Source organism: Protomyctophum bolini (genome assembly GCF_963924005.1).
Source record: "Protomyctophum bolini genome assembly, chromosome: 17".
NCBI classification, from domain to species: domain Eukaryota; kingdom Metazoa; phylum Chordata; class Actinopteri; order Myctophiformes; family Myctophidae; genus Protomyctophum; species Protomyctophum bolini.
The window spans coordinates 13,872,073-13,891,475 of NC_137878.1; the positions used below are offsets into that span (position 1 = coordinate 13,872,073).

Sequence of the window (19,403 nt, forward strand, 5' to 3'; positions counted from 1 at the left end):
AAATAACTAATAAGTATAGAATGACTAAAGGCATATGACCTCTTCATTATCATTAGCAATGTTTTATAGAAAATCCATGTACCGCTATTGGTGTATGATGACATGCCTTGGCCAACAGAAAGGTGTAGCAAGGAAAAGGTTGGGGTTTTGCTGTAGCCATGGTCATCTGACAACCGGCCAACAGGCTGGCAAGGACTCAATGGTGAGCGCACACATGCTGTGCACACATTCACATGCGCACCTGACGGCTGATGCATTTTTTTCTTTGGCTCTCTAGAAAGACCATCTTGTTTTGCTAGCTTATTTGCTCAGATGCAGAGCAACCACTGTTCTGTGGGGACCGATGGTTGGTCACTGATTAGTAGAGTTGTTCCGATACCGATACTGGTATCGGTTACTCGCACCGATACCACCCTCAAGTACTCGTACTCAGTACTCAGAACCGGCCCTGATACTTTGACCCAAGTACCAAAACATCCAATTGACATTAAGCTGAACGAATGCAACGGGACCAAGTCTGACCCAACACTGCAGCAAATCACCAAAAACAGTCGATCTACAAGTATAAATGACAACTGACAAGTGTAGATCAGAGATCCATCTGCATCTATGAGAAAAAGGGGGTAAAATAAGTAACCCTATAGAGCTCAGGTGTGGTTTTCATTCAGTCTGTAATTTATTAATTCATACACAGTAAAAGTCTTATGTGTTCATTTAATTCAAAAAAGTGTACAAATGGAACCAAATGGACCTATCGTGATGTGTACACTATACAGTACACTTTTCAGATAAAAGTTAAAGTTAAATAAACAATGAGGATTGTACAATGTAGGTTGCAAAAAGGGGGGAAAACTGCTAATGTTGAAAATGCAGAAGCTGAATTTTGGGGACAAACGATGCAATTACTGGGGGCGAGAAAGAAAAGTAATAAGTTACTTTTGGCAGGGAGCAATAGTAGCCAAATATATATATTTTTTAAAGTAACTCGTAATAAGTATTAAGTAATAATATTACCGTTTTAGAGTAACTTTGACAACACTGCTGTTGTCACCTGCAGGCTCTGGCACCTGTGGTTCTCAAACTGTTTCATGTCAAGGACACCGAAATGTATTGGGCCACCGACCCCCATCTGTAAATGTTTTGTTCCAGGGATCCAGGGGACAAGAAGCAATAATAATCGGAACATATAACGAGCCAACATTTCTTTGACATAGGTATATGTACTATAAATATTCCCCATAAAGTAGGCCTATGGGGGAGTGTGTGTGAATCACATTGAGTGACAGAATCGGTTTGGTCAGTCGACTCTGTCTGGTACGTGTCTCTACCTGGCTCAAGTCAAGTATGTGTGTAATACTGATAGTAAATTTTCAAAACATTAAATATTATAGACATATAGTATTTATAATGATAAATGTATTGAATATTTTTCTATTAGGATTATATGGCCATATTATTGGGATTGTTTTGCCTTGTTTTTCGAGGGGAGATTAATTTGGCTTATTTCTTGATTTAAGTGTTGGCTTGTTTTTGGAGGTAGGTAATTACAAGGTTGGCTTATTTTCTCTCACTAAAGTTGGCAACACTGCTCTGACAGTGTATGGGTGGACCATTTGCTTCCATTTGTACTGTAGAAACGGAGCGCTCGAGCGCTGTTCATGCAGCCTGAACTGAGACAAGTCTCTTTAATGTTTATGTTGTATGATTATACAAAACAATCTAAAATAACAGCGATTTTTGTATTGTACACTCTCACTTATTATAGGGTTGAAATTAAAATGTTTGAGAACCGCTAGGACAGGTCATAGTTAACCTCGCGTCACACCAGAAGAACCAGTAGATGGCGACAATGCACCTAACTTTATAGTTGCCAGTCACTGCAAATTGAAATTGTGCAAAAGCACAACAAGAAGAGGTGGCTGAGTGTTGTGTGGTTTCACAGCACCACACATTGTGATGTTTGATGAGTGAGACTTACAAACTGCCTTTGTAACGTATAATCTAACAGTTGTCATAGAAATCTAGGAAAGGACAGCTAGTTACGGAGTGACCAAAGTCACCAAACGAGTCATACAGGCAAGGCAGGCATCCTAAGGTTGTAGCTGAGCAGCAGCTTAGCCTTTGTTGCTAGTGAGGAGTTAGCTAACTAGAGTAGTAGCACTGCAACCATGAGTCTGGCCGTGGGACGGGAGCCCCGCAAAACTGCGGGGAACCGCCTGTCCAAACTACTGGATGTTGAAGAGGACGACGACTTCTATAAGACCACTTACGGCGGATTCAACGATGTGAGTACAAACTACAAAGTCAACGTAACGTAAATTAGCCTCTGTTAGCCGACACATAGATAGCTAGCAATGCTAATGCTAGCATCTTGGACATGGATGGTTCCTTTTATCTATCTGATTCATTACCTGAATAGTTACCGAGTGATCCTTTACGCTTGCTTGCCCGTTGATGTTTTGCAACGATTATTAGCAGACAGCAGCTTAGATGGGTGGTTCGTATCCCTGGTCCAATGCACTGGATCAGAGCTGGTGGTTCGCACTTCGCAGTGCGTGGCTTGGGGGTCCGCAGTTAACAGTAAAGTGACAAAAAGAATATACCTGGGGTGGAAAAAGAAGATAAATACATTAAAAAAATGAATCAAAAGTAGGCATAATCAATAAACTACTATAAAAAGTAGATACAAAATGCGAAACTAGCTGATCTACAAGCTCACAACACCTCCAATCGTTGTGAGCTTGTATACCGGCTATTTTCACAATGTTTATCAGATTTTGGGGGTTGAGAACCACTGGCTAGACGAATCCTTGATTCCTCATGCTACACACCGTTGAGCCTTTTTTTTCTTTTGCACTCAATAAAACTGCCAATGTTTTGTAGTGATATGGCAACAATAAATCTGGCTTTCAGGCCTTTGTGAAATTAAAAGTGTCTACCTGATAGTATAATGTGACTATATGTCTACCCCCCCCCCCCCCAGGAAGCTGGAGATGATGAGTACCATGGAGAACATTCAGACACAGAGGACGAGGTGGACAGTGACTTTGACATTGACGAGGGCGACGAGCCGAACAGTGACCAGGAAGATGAAGGACCTCGTAGGAAGATGCGGGTCATCACTAAAGCTTACAAGGTAAACTTAAAGAGTCAAAGTTATGCTGCTAAAATTTGTCTGAATCAAGTAGTGCTAGTCTGGCACAACCTTTAATAGAACTAATCGATTATACTTTTTTGACGGGCACTATACATTGACACGAAACAAGACAGGAACGCCCCAAAACGTCACATCCGGGACATTTACCCTGGCAGAATTTTCTATGGCTGCCAATGCAACTTTTTCCAATCCTTAATAACATACGGACAAACATCTATGCCGATAATATCTAACTTGCGGAGGTAGCGTGCCTTGTCCACGGGCAACAGATCTTTCAACGTATGTCATTGCAAATAAGTTTGATAATCGCTACTCTGCGCAATATTGTTTTGGAAATGCCGCAAATTGCATTGCAGTGAACGAGAGCAAATCACAGTTTACCCGGGGGGTGGTGACTCCGCCCTGAATACGCGTTTTCGTGTCAATGTATAGCCCTTCCAATGCATGGTTTTTGAAGATGACGTCATATGGCGGCCAGGTCTATGGACTTTTTAATGTTTGTTTAGAGCACTTAATAATGACATGAATTGAATGGGCAATTGAAGTGTCTTTAGGGCAGCAGTTAAACATTGACGACATGAGACGTCATGTACAGTCCCTCAATTAGCACAAATGTTTTATTTATTTATTTAATAAGATAATTGATTAGTAATCAATACCTATTTTTGGCATGACATACCGGTAGTTAAAAAGGTTTTTAGTACACATTTCATGAAAATAGCAGATCTACAAGGTCACAATGCATTGCAACACATTGAAAATGTTCTTTTAATATATATTATTTCATGAGTGAACGTTTTTAACTCAAATCTTTACTTCTGGCAAAGATTGTAGAATCCTTTGTACAACACATTATGAGCTTTTAGATCTGCTATTTTCTGCAAATGTTTTCCCCACAATTAACGGTTAACTAGGCTACTGAATAGGCCTGTCACAATTATTACATATAATCATCTAATGGCAATTATTTGAGCTAATCACAATTATCTTTTCATAATCACCAGTCGTTTGTTGAAAAATGTCCATACATAAAAATCTAAAAATCAAATATAGAATAGCAGAACTACAAGCTTACAACACGTCACTTTCGGACATGCTATTTTCTTCAACTACCCACAAAGCAGTATTGAGCCATAGCAAACAGGCCCATATGGGAGATCATTTTTGTGATGCATGGCGTCACAGACTTAAGTTTGTTTGTTTGTTTGTTTGTCATGTTTATTTCGAATATGCCAATATACAGAAACAATTCCTTGCATTTCACCAGGAAAAACCATTAAAAAAAATTAGTAACAAAAAAAATAGCAAGAAAAATAAATAAAAGGAAAATAAAAAGTTAGAAGTGGTCTGCAGACCTCAGGTACAAGATCCCTGGTCTATGGGATGGATGACTTATCTTCCGGTTCCCCATATCCTGTTTAATACTACTCTAAAACCGAAACAAACCTGGTTCATTTCTATTCGTTTCATCTAAGGAACCTGTGAAAGTTGCCAAGCCCAAACCCAAGAGACCTGCTGTAGAGCTGAAGAAGACGGAGAAAGCCAAGGTTGAGTTTAAGAGGAAGATTCCACAAGAGTTCCAGGACTTTGGAGAGAGTAAGATACCTTCCATTACTCTTACTTCACCCCAATGGCGTGGGAATCAATCTACACCCGAGTATGATGTAAGAGAAAATTGCCACTGTGTGAATATAGGCAATTTGGCTTACACACGTCATTTGTCTGTATGCATTCGGAACACTGGAATTATTTTTTGCAGGTGATGATTAATCTTCCTTTAGTCACCATACCCTGGTGAAATCAGAGCCATTACTCATATCCGTGTAAGCTTCCAATTGTATGAATAAGTCGTTGTTTCTCATTCTTTGAACACTGCAGATCTACCATAAAGAGTTGTTTAGGGATTTCAAGATTCAAGAATGTGAGAAACAGTGAGAAAGTGTCCAGAGCAAAGGAAATTGATCACAGACATTTCGTCATTCCGGTTCTCTTATTGATAGATCTCCCCTTTACTGTATTATACACTGTGGAATTTGGATGAGCGACAAAATTACTTAATCATGACGACAATCTCATCAAGAAATGGTATCGGATAAAATTGGGCTATTAGGAACAATGCATTCTTTCCCATGTTCAGCAAAAAGAGTAATCAAGGCAGTCTTGTTCTCCCATGTTAGATTATGGAGATGTAATTAATTATAGACACACACAGCACCCACTTGTATCACTTTTAAACCTCTTGATGCCATACAGTATACCAACACTCTTACATTCATCACGAATCATTATGTCTTCAGTAATGAAAATTGACTGGCCATCTCTCTGCGAGTGATGTCTTTAGTAGTTTAATATTAAGAAGGGCTTTGTCTGTGCTTAATATAAAACTACCACCTTAGCTTATCTTCCCTGTTGGACTTGGAACATTTGGCACCTATCATACCACCAGCAATGGCCTTGTACAGCACACAGAGGTTCCTAAAAAGGACCTGAGCACAGATTTGAAAGCCAAGAAGTAATTCCTTTAAAACTTACGAGGTGCTTTGAGAACTAATTCCACCGTTCTAGTCGTGCTTAAATGGGTTTTTGGAGCCATAAGTAATATAATACAATAAGTCTTTTAAAGTCATTCTCAACCGGGTTTGCATTGTTATGCACTGTAATACACCAACCTCATCGAGGCAAATGTGTTAAAATAATTCTGATTAGGACCTAAATTTGAATGACAACTATGTGTGTTTAATTATTGGCAAAACATTTATCATATCTTTCAGATGAAACATGCTGTTTTTGTTCATATCAAAAAAAGCGTTCACATTCATTAAAGACTTCAACCATATACATAAAGCTGTTCACATATTATCTTCTATAGCTGCTCGGAAGTCTGTGCGGCAGTCGACCAGCGAGCACACTCGAAAAACAAATCTGCGCTTGCAAGAACGACAGGATGCCCCGAGGCGCCGGAGAGGAGCTCACCGCGACCGGCCTCTTACACAGGATGAGCTGCTGGCGGAGGCCAAGCTAACGGCTGAAATCAACATCAGATCTTTAGGTAAGAAAACATGTTTGCATTTGCAACCAATGCTACCCTCACTCACTCGTACCACTTAGAACTCTGCCTGACTCGGTTCAGTAGGCTATTTAGTTCTGTATTCTCTCTCAGGCATTGTACTGTCTCAGCACAACACAATAAACACCAACTAGATAAAGTGCCCCTCGGGGCACAGGTCTCCACCAGGGCAGGTCAGGTTGTGGCCTCCTAGTGGCGCTATAATAGGCCAATGTGAAAAGGGTGCCATTTCTATATGCTTTGGATGGCAATTGGATGATTTGAGGCATTTTGTTCCAAAAATGTGTTTTGCAAAAATCCACCTGTTGGTGGCGCTATAATAGGCCAATGTGAAAAAGGTGGGATATATTCCCCAGCCTAGTAGGAAAGTCTGTGAAAGATTTCACGTAAATTGCACGCTGAGTTCATGATTTGAGGCTTTTTGTTCAAAACAGGCCAATCCTGGAATCCATGGAATATGAAATATCGGACAGATCCGACTTGAACACATGACTATAGAGATGTGTGTAATGATTTGCGGGACTTTTGGACAGAATCTGGAGGAGTACCGGTAATATAAAAGTCGGCCTCCTGGTGGCGCTATAACAAGCCGTTCTGGACAATTTGGGACAGAGGTTCATCGTTGGCATCTGTTGTGCAAAATTTGGTATCAACCGGATTAACCCATTAAGAGCTTAGGCCAATTCTACAAATTCTTTCTAAATCAGTAGTTCTCACACTTTAAAATAATTTTTGTAAACGTTTAAAAAAAGCAAGATCGCAGCGCAGTATAAAGTGACTCCTCACTAGCAACAAAGGCTAACACGCTGTGAGCTTGTATATGTGCTATTTTTGAATAGCCAACGTATAAAATCTAAAATCTATTGGATCTATTGGGTGTGCTGCTTAGTGATGATGCAATTGAACTGATTATTTCCATTCCTGAAGAGAACTACGAGAGGTTGGAGGCCGATAAGAAGAAACAGGTGCACAAGAAGCGGAAATTTGAAGGCCCAACCATTCGCTACCATTCAGTCCTCATGCCTCTCGTCTCGCACTCCATGCTAAAGGAAGAAAATGTGGACGTGGAAGGGTAAGGACCATCTCCATTAGGGGAGACTCTCTTTTCCTGTTTTTTTCCCCCAGGTCGATGTGGTTATGAGGTTAGGCTTAGGCATATTTTCTGTGAGGTTAAAGGTTGGGGTTTAGGTTCAACCGGGGCGACACACCAATGAAAGAAGGAGTCCCCTCAGGTTAATCTCTAGAGAAATTTGTTATGGCTCGTACACACTGCACGATATTTGCTCCGATTATGCTGTTGGGGACCATTTTTGGCACTCGCCGACAAAAATCGCCGATAAAAGTGCTCGCCGACGCCTTCCCGACCGTTTCTGAATATCAAGCAGTGTTGATATTTGGCTCTGTCGCCGACTGGACATCGTACAGTATGAAATGGGTTGCCATCCAGAGAAGTCCTGTATTACAGCCAATGAGAGCACTCACTGACACCGTCTGTCTGTCGTGTCGACTATAAGATGATATAACCTTTATTCCTTGGGTAATTCCCTGTCCTGTGTCTTACATGCAAGCTATATTAGCCCAATGTTGCTGTTAAATAGTCTATAAAACCAACGCATTTCACTTGAATAATGTCGCACCGGAATCAACAGTTCAGAGCAAACTTTTTGACCTTTTTCGCCCTGTGTAGCCTGGCTATTCCTGTGTGTGTGTGTGTGTGTGTGTGAGAGAGAGATGCGTCCTGTGTCGGTATCGCGCTTGTATCACGGTATCCTGCACGTGCGTGAGATTGTCAAAATGAATTGAAATAGAAAACAAATTATGTTGCTTATATGTATCGGGTCTAGATCGCATCTTGGTGAATGCCTAGTCAGCGACCAATCGTTTAGTGTGAAAGCCACAACGATATAATGACAGACAATTTAAAAAAAAGACTGCAGTGTGAAATAAATAACAATCTGTTGACTCGCCGACAACTTTAAAACAACTACAGTGTGTAGGGACCATAAGTTCTATCACTAAAATGGGTAGATGGCTCCTTTCTGAACGCAGTAGTAATAGGAAAATGTGTGTGGTGGAGGTAGATCACCGTAAATCACCGTTTCCCAGACAGACGGTCGGGACCTGTTTTTGGATTGTCAATGTGTTTTTAATATCCTTTGTTTTAATTTATTATTTCCCAAATATCCAAAGAATTCACATTTTTTTCTTACATTAAAAACAAATTCAAACTTTTTTCAGAATTATTTCATAGATGAATAAATACAAATATTAAGAAATTCCATAAGTTATACATAAAGAATTGTAGTGAATTTAGCAGCTTTTGCTTGTAAATATTCACTATAGCTTGAGTCCCGGAAAGACATGATGACTCTTGATCTTAAAAGTTTATGAACCTTTGTTTTAAATGACTCAGACAAGGAAATATATGTCCCAGGCATAAAAAAAACTGGATGTAGGATGTATTTACAAAGCCAGTTTAGCCTTTTTAACTGGCTTTTTTTTAGCTGGCTGTTACTGTTTTTTCATTGCCCGTGATCTTCGTTTTGTTGTTTGGCTATATCTTCCTTGCAAGAGCACTAGATATTATAATTTTCCAGTGACTTTTATTCACATGAGTGCCTGGTTGAAACTTTTTTAAATGAGTTGAGAGAGGGAAGTGGGAGATTAGTATACCTACTGGTTAGACGCAGAGAAAGTGCTCATTAATCTTCTCATTGTAATGGCAGAGAACGTGACTCAGAATGCAGTGCATAATTCAGAAGTGTCAATATGTTTTCTTTCTATGATTCATGCTCTTCTCAAAGGTTGGATCAGGACGTTCCTCAGACAGCCCCAGCAAATCCAACTGTGCCTTCGCAGCTAACAGCGGGAGGTTTGTGCTCTCGTACTTACATAACGTTCAGTGACGACGAGGCTCTGGAGGTGGGCTTCCCGGGCAGCGCACAGGTATGTCCCCAGCTGCCCGCCCAGGAGGTGTGCCCCGTTACCCACAAGGCCGCGCTGTACCGAGACCCAGTCACCGACATCCCCTACGCCAATGCACGAGCCTTCCGCATCATCCGGGAAGCCTACCGGAAGTATGTGGCTGCTCACGGGTTCCCCAGCACCTCGGGAGTGGTGACAGGACTTGATACGTCGGCATCAAAAGGCAGCCGTCAGAAGATGGTTGTCAAGCAGAGTGCCGTTGCAACATGAGACTTAAGGAAACATGCTTTTTTTCTTTATTTATTTGTTACCTTGACTACCTTGAGTTGATTTTTTTTAATGGACACAAAAAGGGCGGCAATAATGACAGTGAGTGTACATATTCTGGCTCTCAAAGTATGAAAACGTTACAGTCTCAAGCATGTTCATAGGCATGGGTAGGTAAAGCTGATGCATAAGCATATAACAGGGTCCCCAGTCCCCACTGTTTTGGAATCAGAATAAAGTTGGCTAGAAATTCATCAAGTGTTTTGGAAAATGTTTGGATATACATTGTTTAGGAATATATATTTTTGTTTTAAACTATGTCCCAAAACATATTACGTGAAATACGTAACATGGTAAGAATTAGTGGTACGCTGCACAAGAGTGCGGCCTAATGTATACAGTCATTTCACATCTAAAATTCTAACACGTTGCACTAAGACACATTACGTTGTTAGCTTGTAGATCTGTTATTTTTGTCACGTGACTCCTTCGCTCGAGTCTGCCTTGGGGCATTGATTGACAGGTGTAAGAGCCTCATTGCACTGTATGATTAGCCTGGCTAATAAGCCAGACCGAAAATTGCGACAGTGTTGTGTGATATTAGTCTGACTTATTATTATTATGATTGCTATAGGCTGGGTAAAATAAGTATTTTACCCAGTTAACCCTGTTGTACTGTACAGCAACCCGAATAATCTACTCTTGTCCTCTTTCCTTCAGAATACCTCTGGAAGGATTAATTCCACTTATATTGCCACATTTATCAATTGCCACAATTATCACATCATGTCGTCAACATCATTTCTTGAAATGTGACTTTCCTGTGCAACTGTTAAAAAAGTGACTTTTCACGTTGTTTTAGGATGGGGTGGATGAGGCCTTACCTTTTGGCAGAAATAAATATAGTTTGTTTTTTAAGATGGGTTTTTTAGACATCATTGTTGAACAAAAAAGGTTAATTGTAAACAATTGAATTTGTATTTTTTTTGTTAGACTTTTTATATATATATTTTTTTCCACCCAGAAGAAACATCTGTTGTGACATAGTGGAACTGAGTTTATTGGACATATCTGCTTATGCTTAAAAAATACAAAATAAACCAGTTCAAATAGCTGATCTGCAACCTCACAAGGTGTCTATGTAGAATTGTTGATACACTATTTTCACAATTTTAAAATGTTTGTCATAGGAATAGTAAAACATGCATAGGGCCCTTACACTTCCTCAAGGCAGTTGCCTCTTCTTAACGAGGATCAAGGAAAATAGCAGATCTACTAGCTCACACCCCACTGAAACTCATTGTGAGCATGTAGAATGGCTATTTTTGGTACGTGTTATTGCTGTGAGTGTGACAGAGTATAATCAAGCTTGATTAGGGAGGCTTGATAACATTTCCATAATCAACTTGGGGCCAATTTATGGGTGATTAATGCATCTTTACACCTGAAATCTGTTTACAGAGAGTCATCTGCATGAGTAATGACTACATTTGATGTCAAGTTGGAAACAAGATGTTTCTTTTCTCCTAAAGTAGGATGCTTGACAATGGGGATTTGACCCATTTTATAGGCAGGGCCAATGCATTTTGAATTAAAACAAGGTGTAAAAATGTAATAACTAAGCTTGCTTGTGGGCTTGTAAATCTATTTTCTAAAAAATAATATATATAATATAATATATATATATATATATATATATAATAGACTAAAATTTTCAACAAATTATACAGATGATGCAAAAACATTAGTGATTATCTCAAATAATTGAAATCAGGCGATTAATGTGATAACCCTATTGTGTCACTTTCATCTGTGCTCTCAGACAATTAAATGCAATTTGAAAGATAATGTCCTCATTTTGCACCAATTATGTCCCAAACAAGCTCTCTGCTATCATAGCTTGTTTGGGACACAGCAGTGCTATGGTGTTATGGAACCTACTGAGCAATGTTCTAAATAGGAAGAGATGGGGACTATCATTGCTTGCTCTAGTGTGGTAGTTGCCATGGAAACGAGTGTAGGTGGTGTACTCTTTCGTGTTGTACTCCTTCCCTTGTCCTCTCGGCTCGTCTGTTCTCCGCAACAAATAACAATAGACCTTTCATTCTCCAGGTTTACTTGAAGGCTTTCTTGTGGTTCTCTCAATTTGTGGACCAATAGCAATACGCTCCTTTATTTGAACCAAATCCCACTGGCCAGTCAGTCAAGCCTCTAGCCTAGTTTAGTAATAAATGCAGCCGCATTGGAACACTTTTTTGAGGCTATATACAGTTTTAATGTTTGTTTTAAAAACACCATTGACAATGAAGGGAAAATGTACGTGATAATGTGCCTCATTACGTCATATTGTCTCTTTATTGTTAATGGCGTCTAATGTTTGTGTTGGCACCGTTTGTTTCACATCACTATACATCCCCTAAGCAACATAAGTTAGACTTTATATTAGCACCCCTCACTTCACACGGGTGTGATTTTTTTGAGCATGCATGAAGATGGCTTTTTTTTTTAAGTCGAATTTTCATATTGCTCATTTATCTAGCCTAAATTGCCTAATAGAATCGTTTCAGAGGTGTTTCTTTAGTTGGATCTAAATTCAGTTTTCCCATTGCCAATAAATATAGACCAGCACAGTTCACTTCAGATTTGATGTAATTTCATTTCATTTGTCGATGTCTTCTCATTGCAATCCCTCTGTTTTATTAGTTTCCATGGAGATGGGCATGCATGCGTGTGCACGTGTGACTGTATTTGGGTAAGAAGAGCACTAGACTAGACCAACCAACAAAGATATTGAGATTAGTTAATCATTTCCATGGCATTTTGTCCAGCCTGTAACTCAACTTTAAAATGTTTTTAATCATGTATGTTGGCCTATTCGGAGTGAATGCCTATATCCTGCCTTTGCAATAAGGATGCCTAATCTGTTTGTCTACATTTGTTTGTTTCAAAGATATCCAGTTACTTTAACAAATACCTAGCCTACTCAATGCAGCAAACCGCAATGGATGGTTTTAAAAATAGAATGCACTTTCATTCACTGTCGTTCATTCTGGCATTTAGCCCACTTTTGGGATTCATGGCAGATTTTTATTTTAACGGGAACGCGCGTGTATGCATGCGCGGGGGGTGGCGATTGGCAGCAGCAGTATAGGCCTATGCCTATTTTATTTTATAACATAGAACTTTACACAATTCCCTGTACTATTTCAAATGAGTACGCTTTAGTTCCCCGTGTTTTAAATGTGAATAATAATCTTACAAATAATGTTCAGATTTAGATGGCAGTCATAATTGTCATGGCACAGGACAGGCATGGTAGGTTGCTCCTGCGTCCTGCCTTTTGGAGGCGTTGGTTTAAATGTCTATTACGCACTATCTCCGCCCCAGATCGACTGACAGAATTCTCTGATTTCCCAACACATTGCATGCGATGCCATTAATTACCTAATACATACATTTAGGTGCGACTTGCACCAAATGCGCTAGAGAGCAGAGACACCACATTCTGCACCCGATTCAGCAGCACGCGTCTGGATTTGGATTAATCCTGGGATATTTCGCTCGATGTGGAAGGAACGGAAGCGTTTCAAGATCCGTATACTGGCGAGACACGAGGAGTACCAACAGACAATGAATCACAGAGTATACTGTTTCGGGGTTTGTTGCAGTCAGATACACATCCTCCGGATTTGAAGGCAAAGGCGTTATAAAAAACTACACATTATTTTGATGGCTCCTGCCGTGTGGTCTCCGAGGGCGCGCGGGATGTGCAGTAAGCAAGCTCTACTGTTCAGAGTTGGCATAGCCAAACTGCAGCTTTAGAATTGGGCTTCAGCCGATGAGCCTGCCCTCCACACATTTGAACATAGTTCTACTTATTGTACAGTCGTGTAATGCTACATACATAGTTTTTATATTTACCTGTGTGAGCTGAGCAGAAAAAGCATGATCAACTACTTTGCTCTGTCTATTCCCATAGGTTATATTGAATTGTGAATTGGCTCGGATTTGGCATTTTGTGAAATATGACGCGGGGCTATTCGCAGCTACATACATACACGCACGGAGCAAACAAACAATTAAAATGACAAGAATCGTGCTCGGAACTGATTCTCCATCCATGTTACCGAATACCGAGGAAACTGCATTGGGATCGCAATACAGTTGGAGGCGAGGGGGCAGAGGAAGAAGCGAGAGAGGAGAAGCACACAGGAGGAGCTGCTAACACTGCTGCTGCAAGTAGGCAAGTTTGAGCATTAATGCTTGACTGAAGTCAGTGAAGTCCAGATGAAATTGATGCTAATCACCGTGCAAAGGATTGGTGGTGCAACGGACACTGACAGCACACTGCAACTGCAAGTTGGCCTGGACAGGATACACTGGCTTTAACTTGAACCTCAAGTCTCAGGTCTATCTAAACTACTACTTTCACCTAGAGAGAAAGCGAACCTGGAACCTCAAGCCTTTCCCAAGTGCCCAGGACACAGTCGTCCTAATGTGACTAAGCTATTGGGAAGCATCTCCTGACAGCCCCCGGGTGAGTGTCAGATCATTATACTAATGCATATTAAAGGATATAGACTAGGTTAGGGAGATGGAGCTTACTCAGCCTGCCCTGCATGATGCCATGACATGTGGAGACTAGAGGTAATTGGACCACTAATGAATGATGTACATGTGCCAAATGCCACTCATCATCACGGTGCATTCACACTGGCACACACACAACTACAGGGTAGTACCATTGATTTACAATGTATGTCCGAGATTAAAGCTACAAAGCTTTAATCGCTTTAGTGTGAACATGACACACGTTATAGTCTATGATCGGAACCAAGAAGACCAACAGACTTAATCAGTCAGAATCTTTATCATAGGCATTAGGCAATGCAATTTGGTGCTTACTATTACTTTGTTTGACAGAGACGGCTCCAACATTTATGGGGGATTATGTTTGTCTGGTGAACCTTACTCTGCCTAGATGCCAGCCTTGCCAGGCCCGTGGATTGACCTCCTGTGGTGCCTCAGCATTTATAACAGGTTTATCTAATGAAACTGACCTAACCTCTGAATGTTTACAAGCCCTGACACATGCTGTGAGTGGTCCAGATAAGAATCAGGTGTCAAACATGGCATGATGTCTATACTAATTTGAATAAATATTGTGTGATATTGTCATGGTGCCCAAGTGGCTTCTCAGCTGTCACCGGGAACGTAGTGATCACAGTGGATATACAGTTACAGTATCTATACTTCAATCCCCACCAACATTGCTCAACTGGTTCAACCCCCAACACACTTCACAGTACGTCAGTAGCAAAAACAGCCGATGTACAAGACACGTGAGCTTGTAAATCTGGTATTTTCGTCATGTTCCCCATTTTTCACCCAATATGAATCTATTTTTGACAGATGTTTGCTTGTCTTAACCTATAGAATGTGATTAGCTGCCCAATTTACATGGTAGCTGGAATTGGCTTTTTTTCAATTACCTCCTAGTGTTTAATTTGTTCCACTACACACTACAGATGGTCCTCTATCTGCTATGATATGCATTTGCATAGGGACAAGCTTGTGTGTGTATCTAGAATCTAGATGGACAGTGTAGGCATTTAGCTGACCCTCTTATCTATGGAGACTTAATATACAATGCAAGCGGAGAAAATGCAATGAACCCTATGAACAGGGTAAAGAACCTAAAATCTATCTCAACATATACTCGCTACTGTAAATAACATAGATCTTGCATGTGCATTTCATGAAAGGACATATTCCGCTCAAGTTTTGGAAGTGTTACTCCATCTCTCCATTCTTGACCGAGCAGGCAAGAAAACATAGCCTAGCTAGCCTGTTAGACACAAATATATTTTTTCACTGTAGGTCAAGTGTGATGGAGTGCAATGCACCTTCTCCAATGTGTTGTTCAAGTTCAGGTGGTGAGGCACAGATTGCTAAAACTAGGTATAAACAATAAGAGTGTTTAAAATAAATTGAATCATATTTAGATCTTGGGGTCCACATGGGAATGGTGTGTCTCCAGCCTATGAAGTCAGTCGTCTATCTATGACATATCATGTTATGACTCCACATGAACATGAACAACACACATTATAGTCTATGATGGGAGCCAAGAAGACCAACAAGACTTAATCAGTCAGAATCTTTATCATAGGCATTAGGCAATGCAATTTGGTGCTTACATATTGGTGATTACGTATTACTTTGTTTGACAGAGACGGCTCCAACACTTTCGGGGGATTATGTTTGTCTGGTGAACCTTACTCTGCCTAGATGCCAGGCCCGTGGATTGACCTCCTGTGGTGCCTCAGCATTTATAACGGGCTTATCTAATGAAACTGACCTAACCTCTGAAAATGATAAAAAATAGGCAACGCCTTGCTCAGAGATCCTGGACATGTTTTGCGCATGCGTATAATCACATTACATTACTGTGTTGCTTGCCATAAATGGCAGATCCACAACTTCACAACATGTTGAGGTAGCTCTCCACCACACCAATGTCTGTATTGAACATTGGACATAGCTGTTTAAAGGTACACTAAACTGTCGTTTTGCAAGTTGTACTGAAGCATTGACCGTCGGATAGCAGCGGGCTATTTTTATCTCCATAGTAGCCGTCTGTCGGTGTCTGCTCTCAGGTGCATTCAGCTACTTTTTTTTCATACCTTACAACCGACTGATCTCCTGACTTAATTTGACTGCCAGTCGGTACAGTAAACTGTGGTAGTTTGTTTGGTGGAGACTACATTTAACTGCTACATATAGTATTTATCTGGTTTGTCCCAAGTATTGCCACATTATTAAAAACTATTTTAACACCATCAGTGAATTTTCTAAAGACCTGTCCTTTCTTTATGCATAAGCATAACATTAACGTAAGTGATGAAACTTCTCAAATTATACGAGGCTCATAGGCTATAGTCAAAATGATTTAAACAGTGTTGGTGGATACTTACAGAAAATGAATCATACGCTTCCCTAAAACTGGTGGAAAGATAAAGAAATACAGTATTGTACATTATGAGTACTTCTTCCACCACTGCCCTAAAATTAGATTAATTTTATTGCAAGTTGGGCAGATCAAGTTCTGGAAGTAACTTTCCACTGCACTCTCACTCTGACATTTCACTACTCACACATCCACATTGGTTTTTATCTATGTAACATTGACTCTGCCCTATTGCTATCTTTGGGGAGTCAATTCTTTACCTAGAGTGTGTTGAAAACCAGGGGAAAAGGAATACCGGTACATACCAGATTTGGAATACATTTTTGAAATCCTTTTTTATTTTTTTATTTATGGTTTTGGACTACAGCGCACACATGCACAACAGGTTTTGTGAATTTATATTTCTACGATCCTAGAAATTGCAGCTTTATGTGGAAGATTGTGGAGCAAAGCAGCCACGCTTGTTGCAATCTTGACAACTTGCCATTCATAGTCATGTTGCCATGACCTAACATTTCACTGTCAATGCTTATTGGGATGTAACAGCCAGAGCCTGGCTAGGCGTTCTGCTGTAAATGTTTCACCATTTCACCTAGATCTATTTACTAATGGTTTCATGCAATATGCAAACGTGACCGGCTGGTCAGGTGATGAGATGACCAGATCAGACTTTAAGTCTTCTTTTATATTGTTGCTAATTACTGTTACTGTAGCTGTGTTTCATCCTTCTTGTGGTGCTGCTGTGCTGTGACAAGTGAATTTCCCTCAGGATCAGTATTAATGGTGCGAAATGTGCACATTTTGGGGGAAAAATACACAAATCATACTTGTGTACTTCTGTTGACATTAGCTACACTATATGACGGTTTGAGCAGACAACTAGAAATAGGCCACGGTCAGTTATGCTTTTTGCTTACAATCTCGATACCGTGACTAATGCAGCAAGGCTGACCTTGCTGGAGCTGAGATGTCTCTCGTAGCCTATCTATAAAGTATGCTACAGTACAGGCAGTACACAATACATATAAAGTGTATCTCAAGTTCAAGTACACAGACTTAGATGTACATGGGCAACTCATAATATAACAGAAAGCTTACCGGTACCTTCTTTTTATTCTGTATTCACACAATCAGCCTGTAGCTTTTACGTGGCGATTGCTGTAGCCATATTGCAAGTCTGTTTTTTTTTTGCTCTTGAGTTAAAGTAACACTTGTTCCGAGTCAGGTTTAGATTGTATTATCGGAGTGACCATTTACCAGTCGAGACCTGTTCTCTGGCTGACACAGACCAGAAGGTTAATTTCCTCTATTTTAATGGACTCCAGGCTGCTTTCAGCAACCCTCTGTCATGCAACCCATCTTGTTTTCTTTTGCCTTTTATTTTCAGGCCATCTATTTTTATTTCAGTCCATCTATTTCCACCCGCAGGAATCCAATTCACCTCCAGGGAATACACTTGTCACATTTATCCTCCTTATGATGTTTCCCTGCCTCCAGCTCAGTACCATCTGATGGTATACCATCTGTATAGTGTATAGTCATCAACACTCTTGGTGAACACTGCTAGTGAATTGCACTCTCTTCCTTATCTGGTCATCTCAATGCAGTGCAGTTGTTGCACCACTCTTAACCTTGAGGTGAAGAAAATGCCAGCACTCATTATATGTCCTTTTACATTATTTCTTTTACCTTTGAGAATGAAAACGTATGCGTTTCGGCCTGTAAGGCCTTCCTCAGCGTTTGTCACTGGCGCTGTGCTGGCATTTTCTTCACCTCAACTTATATCTTCGAGCCTTGCACCTAGAAGGATTTCGTTTGAACCTGGAGTGCTGCGGGTTGTCTGCTACGGCAGTACTTTTCTACCACTCTTAACCTCCCTTTAATCTGCCATCTCACTATCACCCAACCTGGCTGGTAGTCTAGTCCGCTCTCCACCTCGTAAACTCTTTCCTTCTCTCCATCATCACTTTTTCTTTTTTCATTTATTTATGGAGATTGACAGAAGGAAAACTGGCAGGATTCAGTCTCATGGTTATTATACTGTATAGCCCCATTCTCTCTCCAGTTTAGTCATTGCCAGTTCTCCACTTGTGCAATATATTCCCTGTCTGTCACTGCCAACACCTACTTGTTGGTCTTGTGGCAGGTGTCCCCATGTCTCTTCTGATACACATGGAGTCGCCAGCCGCTTCTCTTCACCTGCACGCGAGGAGTATCTCTGGGAGGGCCTGCGTGTGGAGAAACACGCCATTCCTCCCAGTTCTGCTCCCTGCTGAACAAACACCCACCAAACACTACTGTAGGAGTCCCTAGTGCAGTGACTGATAATGCCCCCTCCATATCATACCAGCTTCCCTCCCACAAGTATGGCTAATTGTGTTTGTCAGAGCGCCGGGCCATGGCAATGTGCAGGAACACCAGTCTCCACGGTAGTAGGAACCTTAACCCAGAGTGTGACCCGGAAGCACCAAGCTTGTCATGTGACAAACATTAGGCTTTAGATAGGCAGATGTGTCATGTGTGGTTCTGGCGGCATGCATCTCGCCATACAGTATATCACATATAAGGAACTTCTTCCCTTTAATGACTCAAAACTATTTTAGACTTACGGTATTTTTATCAGAGACGGATGCTTCTTTGCAAACAAAGTCCTGTGTTCCTCAGTTTCCTGTAAGCCTCTATAAGGCAAGTTATAACCAGGTGGCCTACCCTGTCAGTCAGTCAGCATGGTTTCTTAGTTCCTAGGTTACCCTCTTCCTCACTGGCTATAATCAACTAAGCCCAGTCTGGTGATAACTCAATCCAAGGACTCCATTTAATTCTCTGCCATGTCCTCATATCTATTTTTTGCTTCCCTAGCTCTCTATAGTACAAAGAAGCTTAACAAAAGGAACCCCTCCAAATGAACCTCTTTATTTACTTCCCTCTTCAGAGTTCCATTAACACCCCCTGAGTCATGTGGTTTTCAATTTCCTAGAGTTTCATCATGACATTTTTTTTGCCTAATTTGTATTTTT

General features: G+C 40.6%; 1 protein-coding gene across 1 annotated transcript; it reads left to right on the plus strand.

Moving 5' to 3' along the window:
* The first annotated feature begins 1,890 nt into the window (after positions 1-1,890).
* Positions 1,891-10,548, plus strand: vps72a (vacuolar protein sorting 72 homolog a). The gene is made up of 6 exons (XM_080787350.1): positions 1,891-2,285; positions 2,984-3,136; positions 4,633-4,753; positions 6,027-6,206; positions 7,152-7,296; positions 9,029-10,548. The coding sequence occupies exons 1-6, from the start codon at positions 2,169-2,171 to the stop codon at positions 9,417-9,419; spliced, it is 1,107 nt and encodes a 368-aa protein (XP_080643476.1). The 5' UTR covers positions 1,891-2,168; the 3' UTR covers positions 9,420-10,548.
* Positions 10,549-19,403: the final 8,855 nt, after the last annotated feature.

Bases quoted from the DNA above. Each gene is read 5' to 3' on its own strand.
- vps72a (XM_080787350.1), top strand. From the start codon at position 2,169: ATGAGTCTGGCCGTGGGACGGGAGCCCCGCAAAACTGCGGGGAACCGC. The intron at 6,207-7,151 runs GTAAGAAAACAT...CCATTCCTGAAG, and splicing joins AATCAACATCAGATCTTTAG to AGAACTACGAGAGGTTGGAG. The intron at 7,297-9,028 runs GTAAGGACCATC...CTCTTCTCAAAG, and splicing joins GAAAATGTGGACGTGGAAGG to GTTGGATCAGGACGTTCCTC.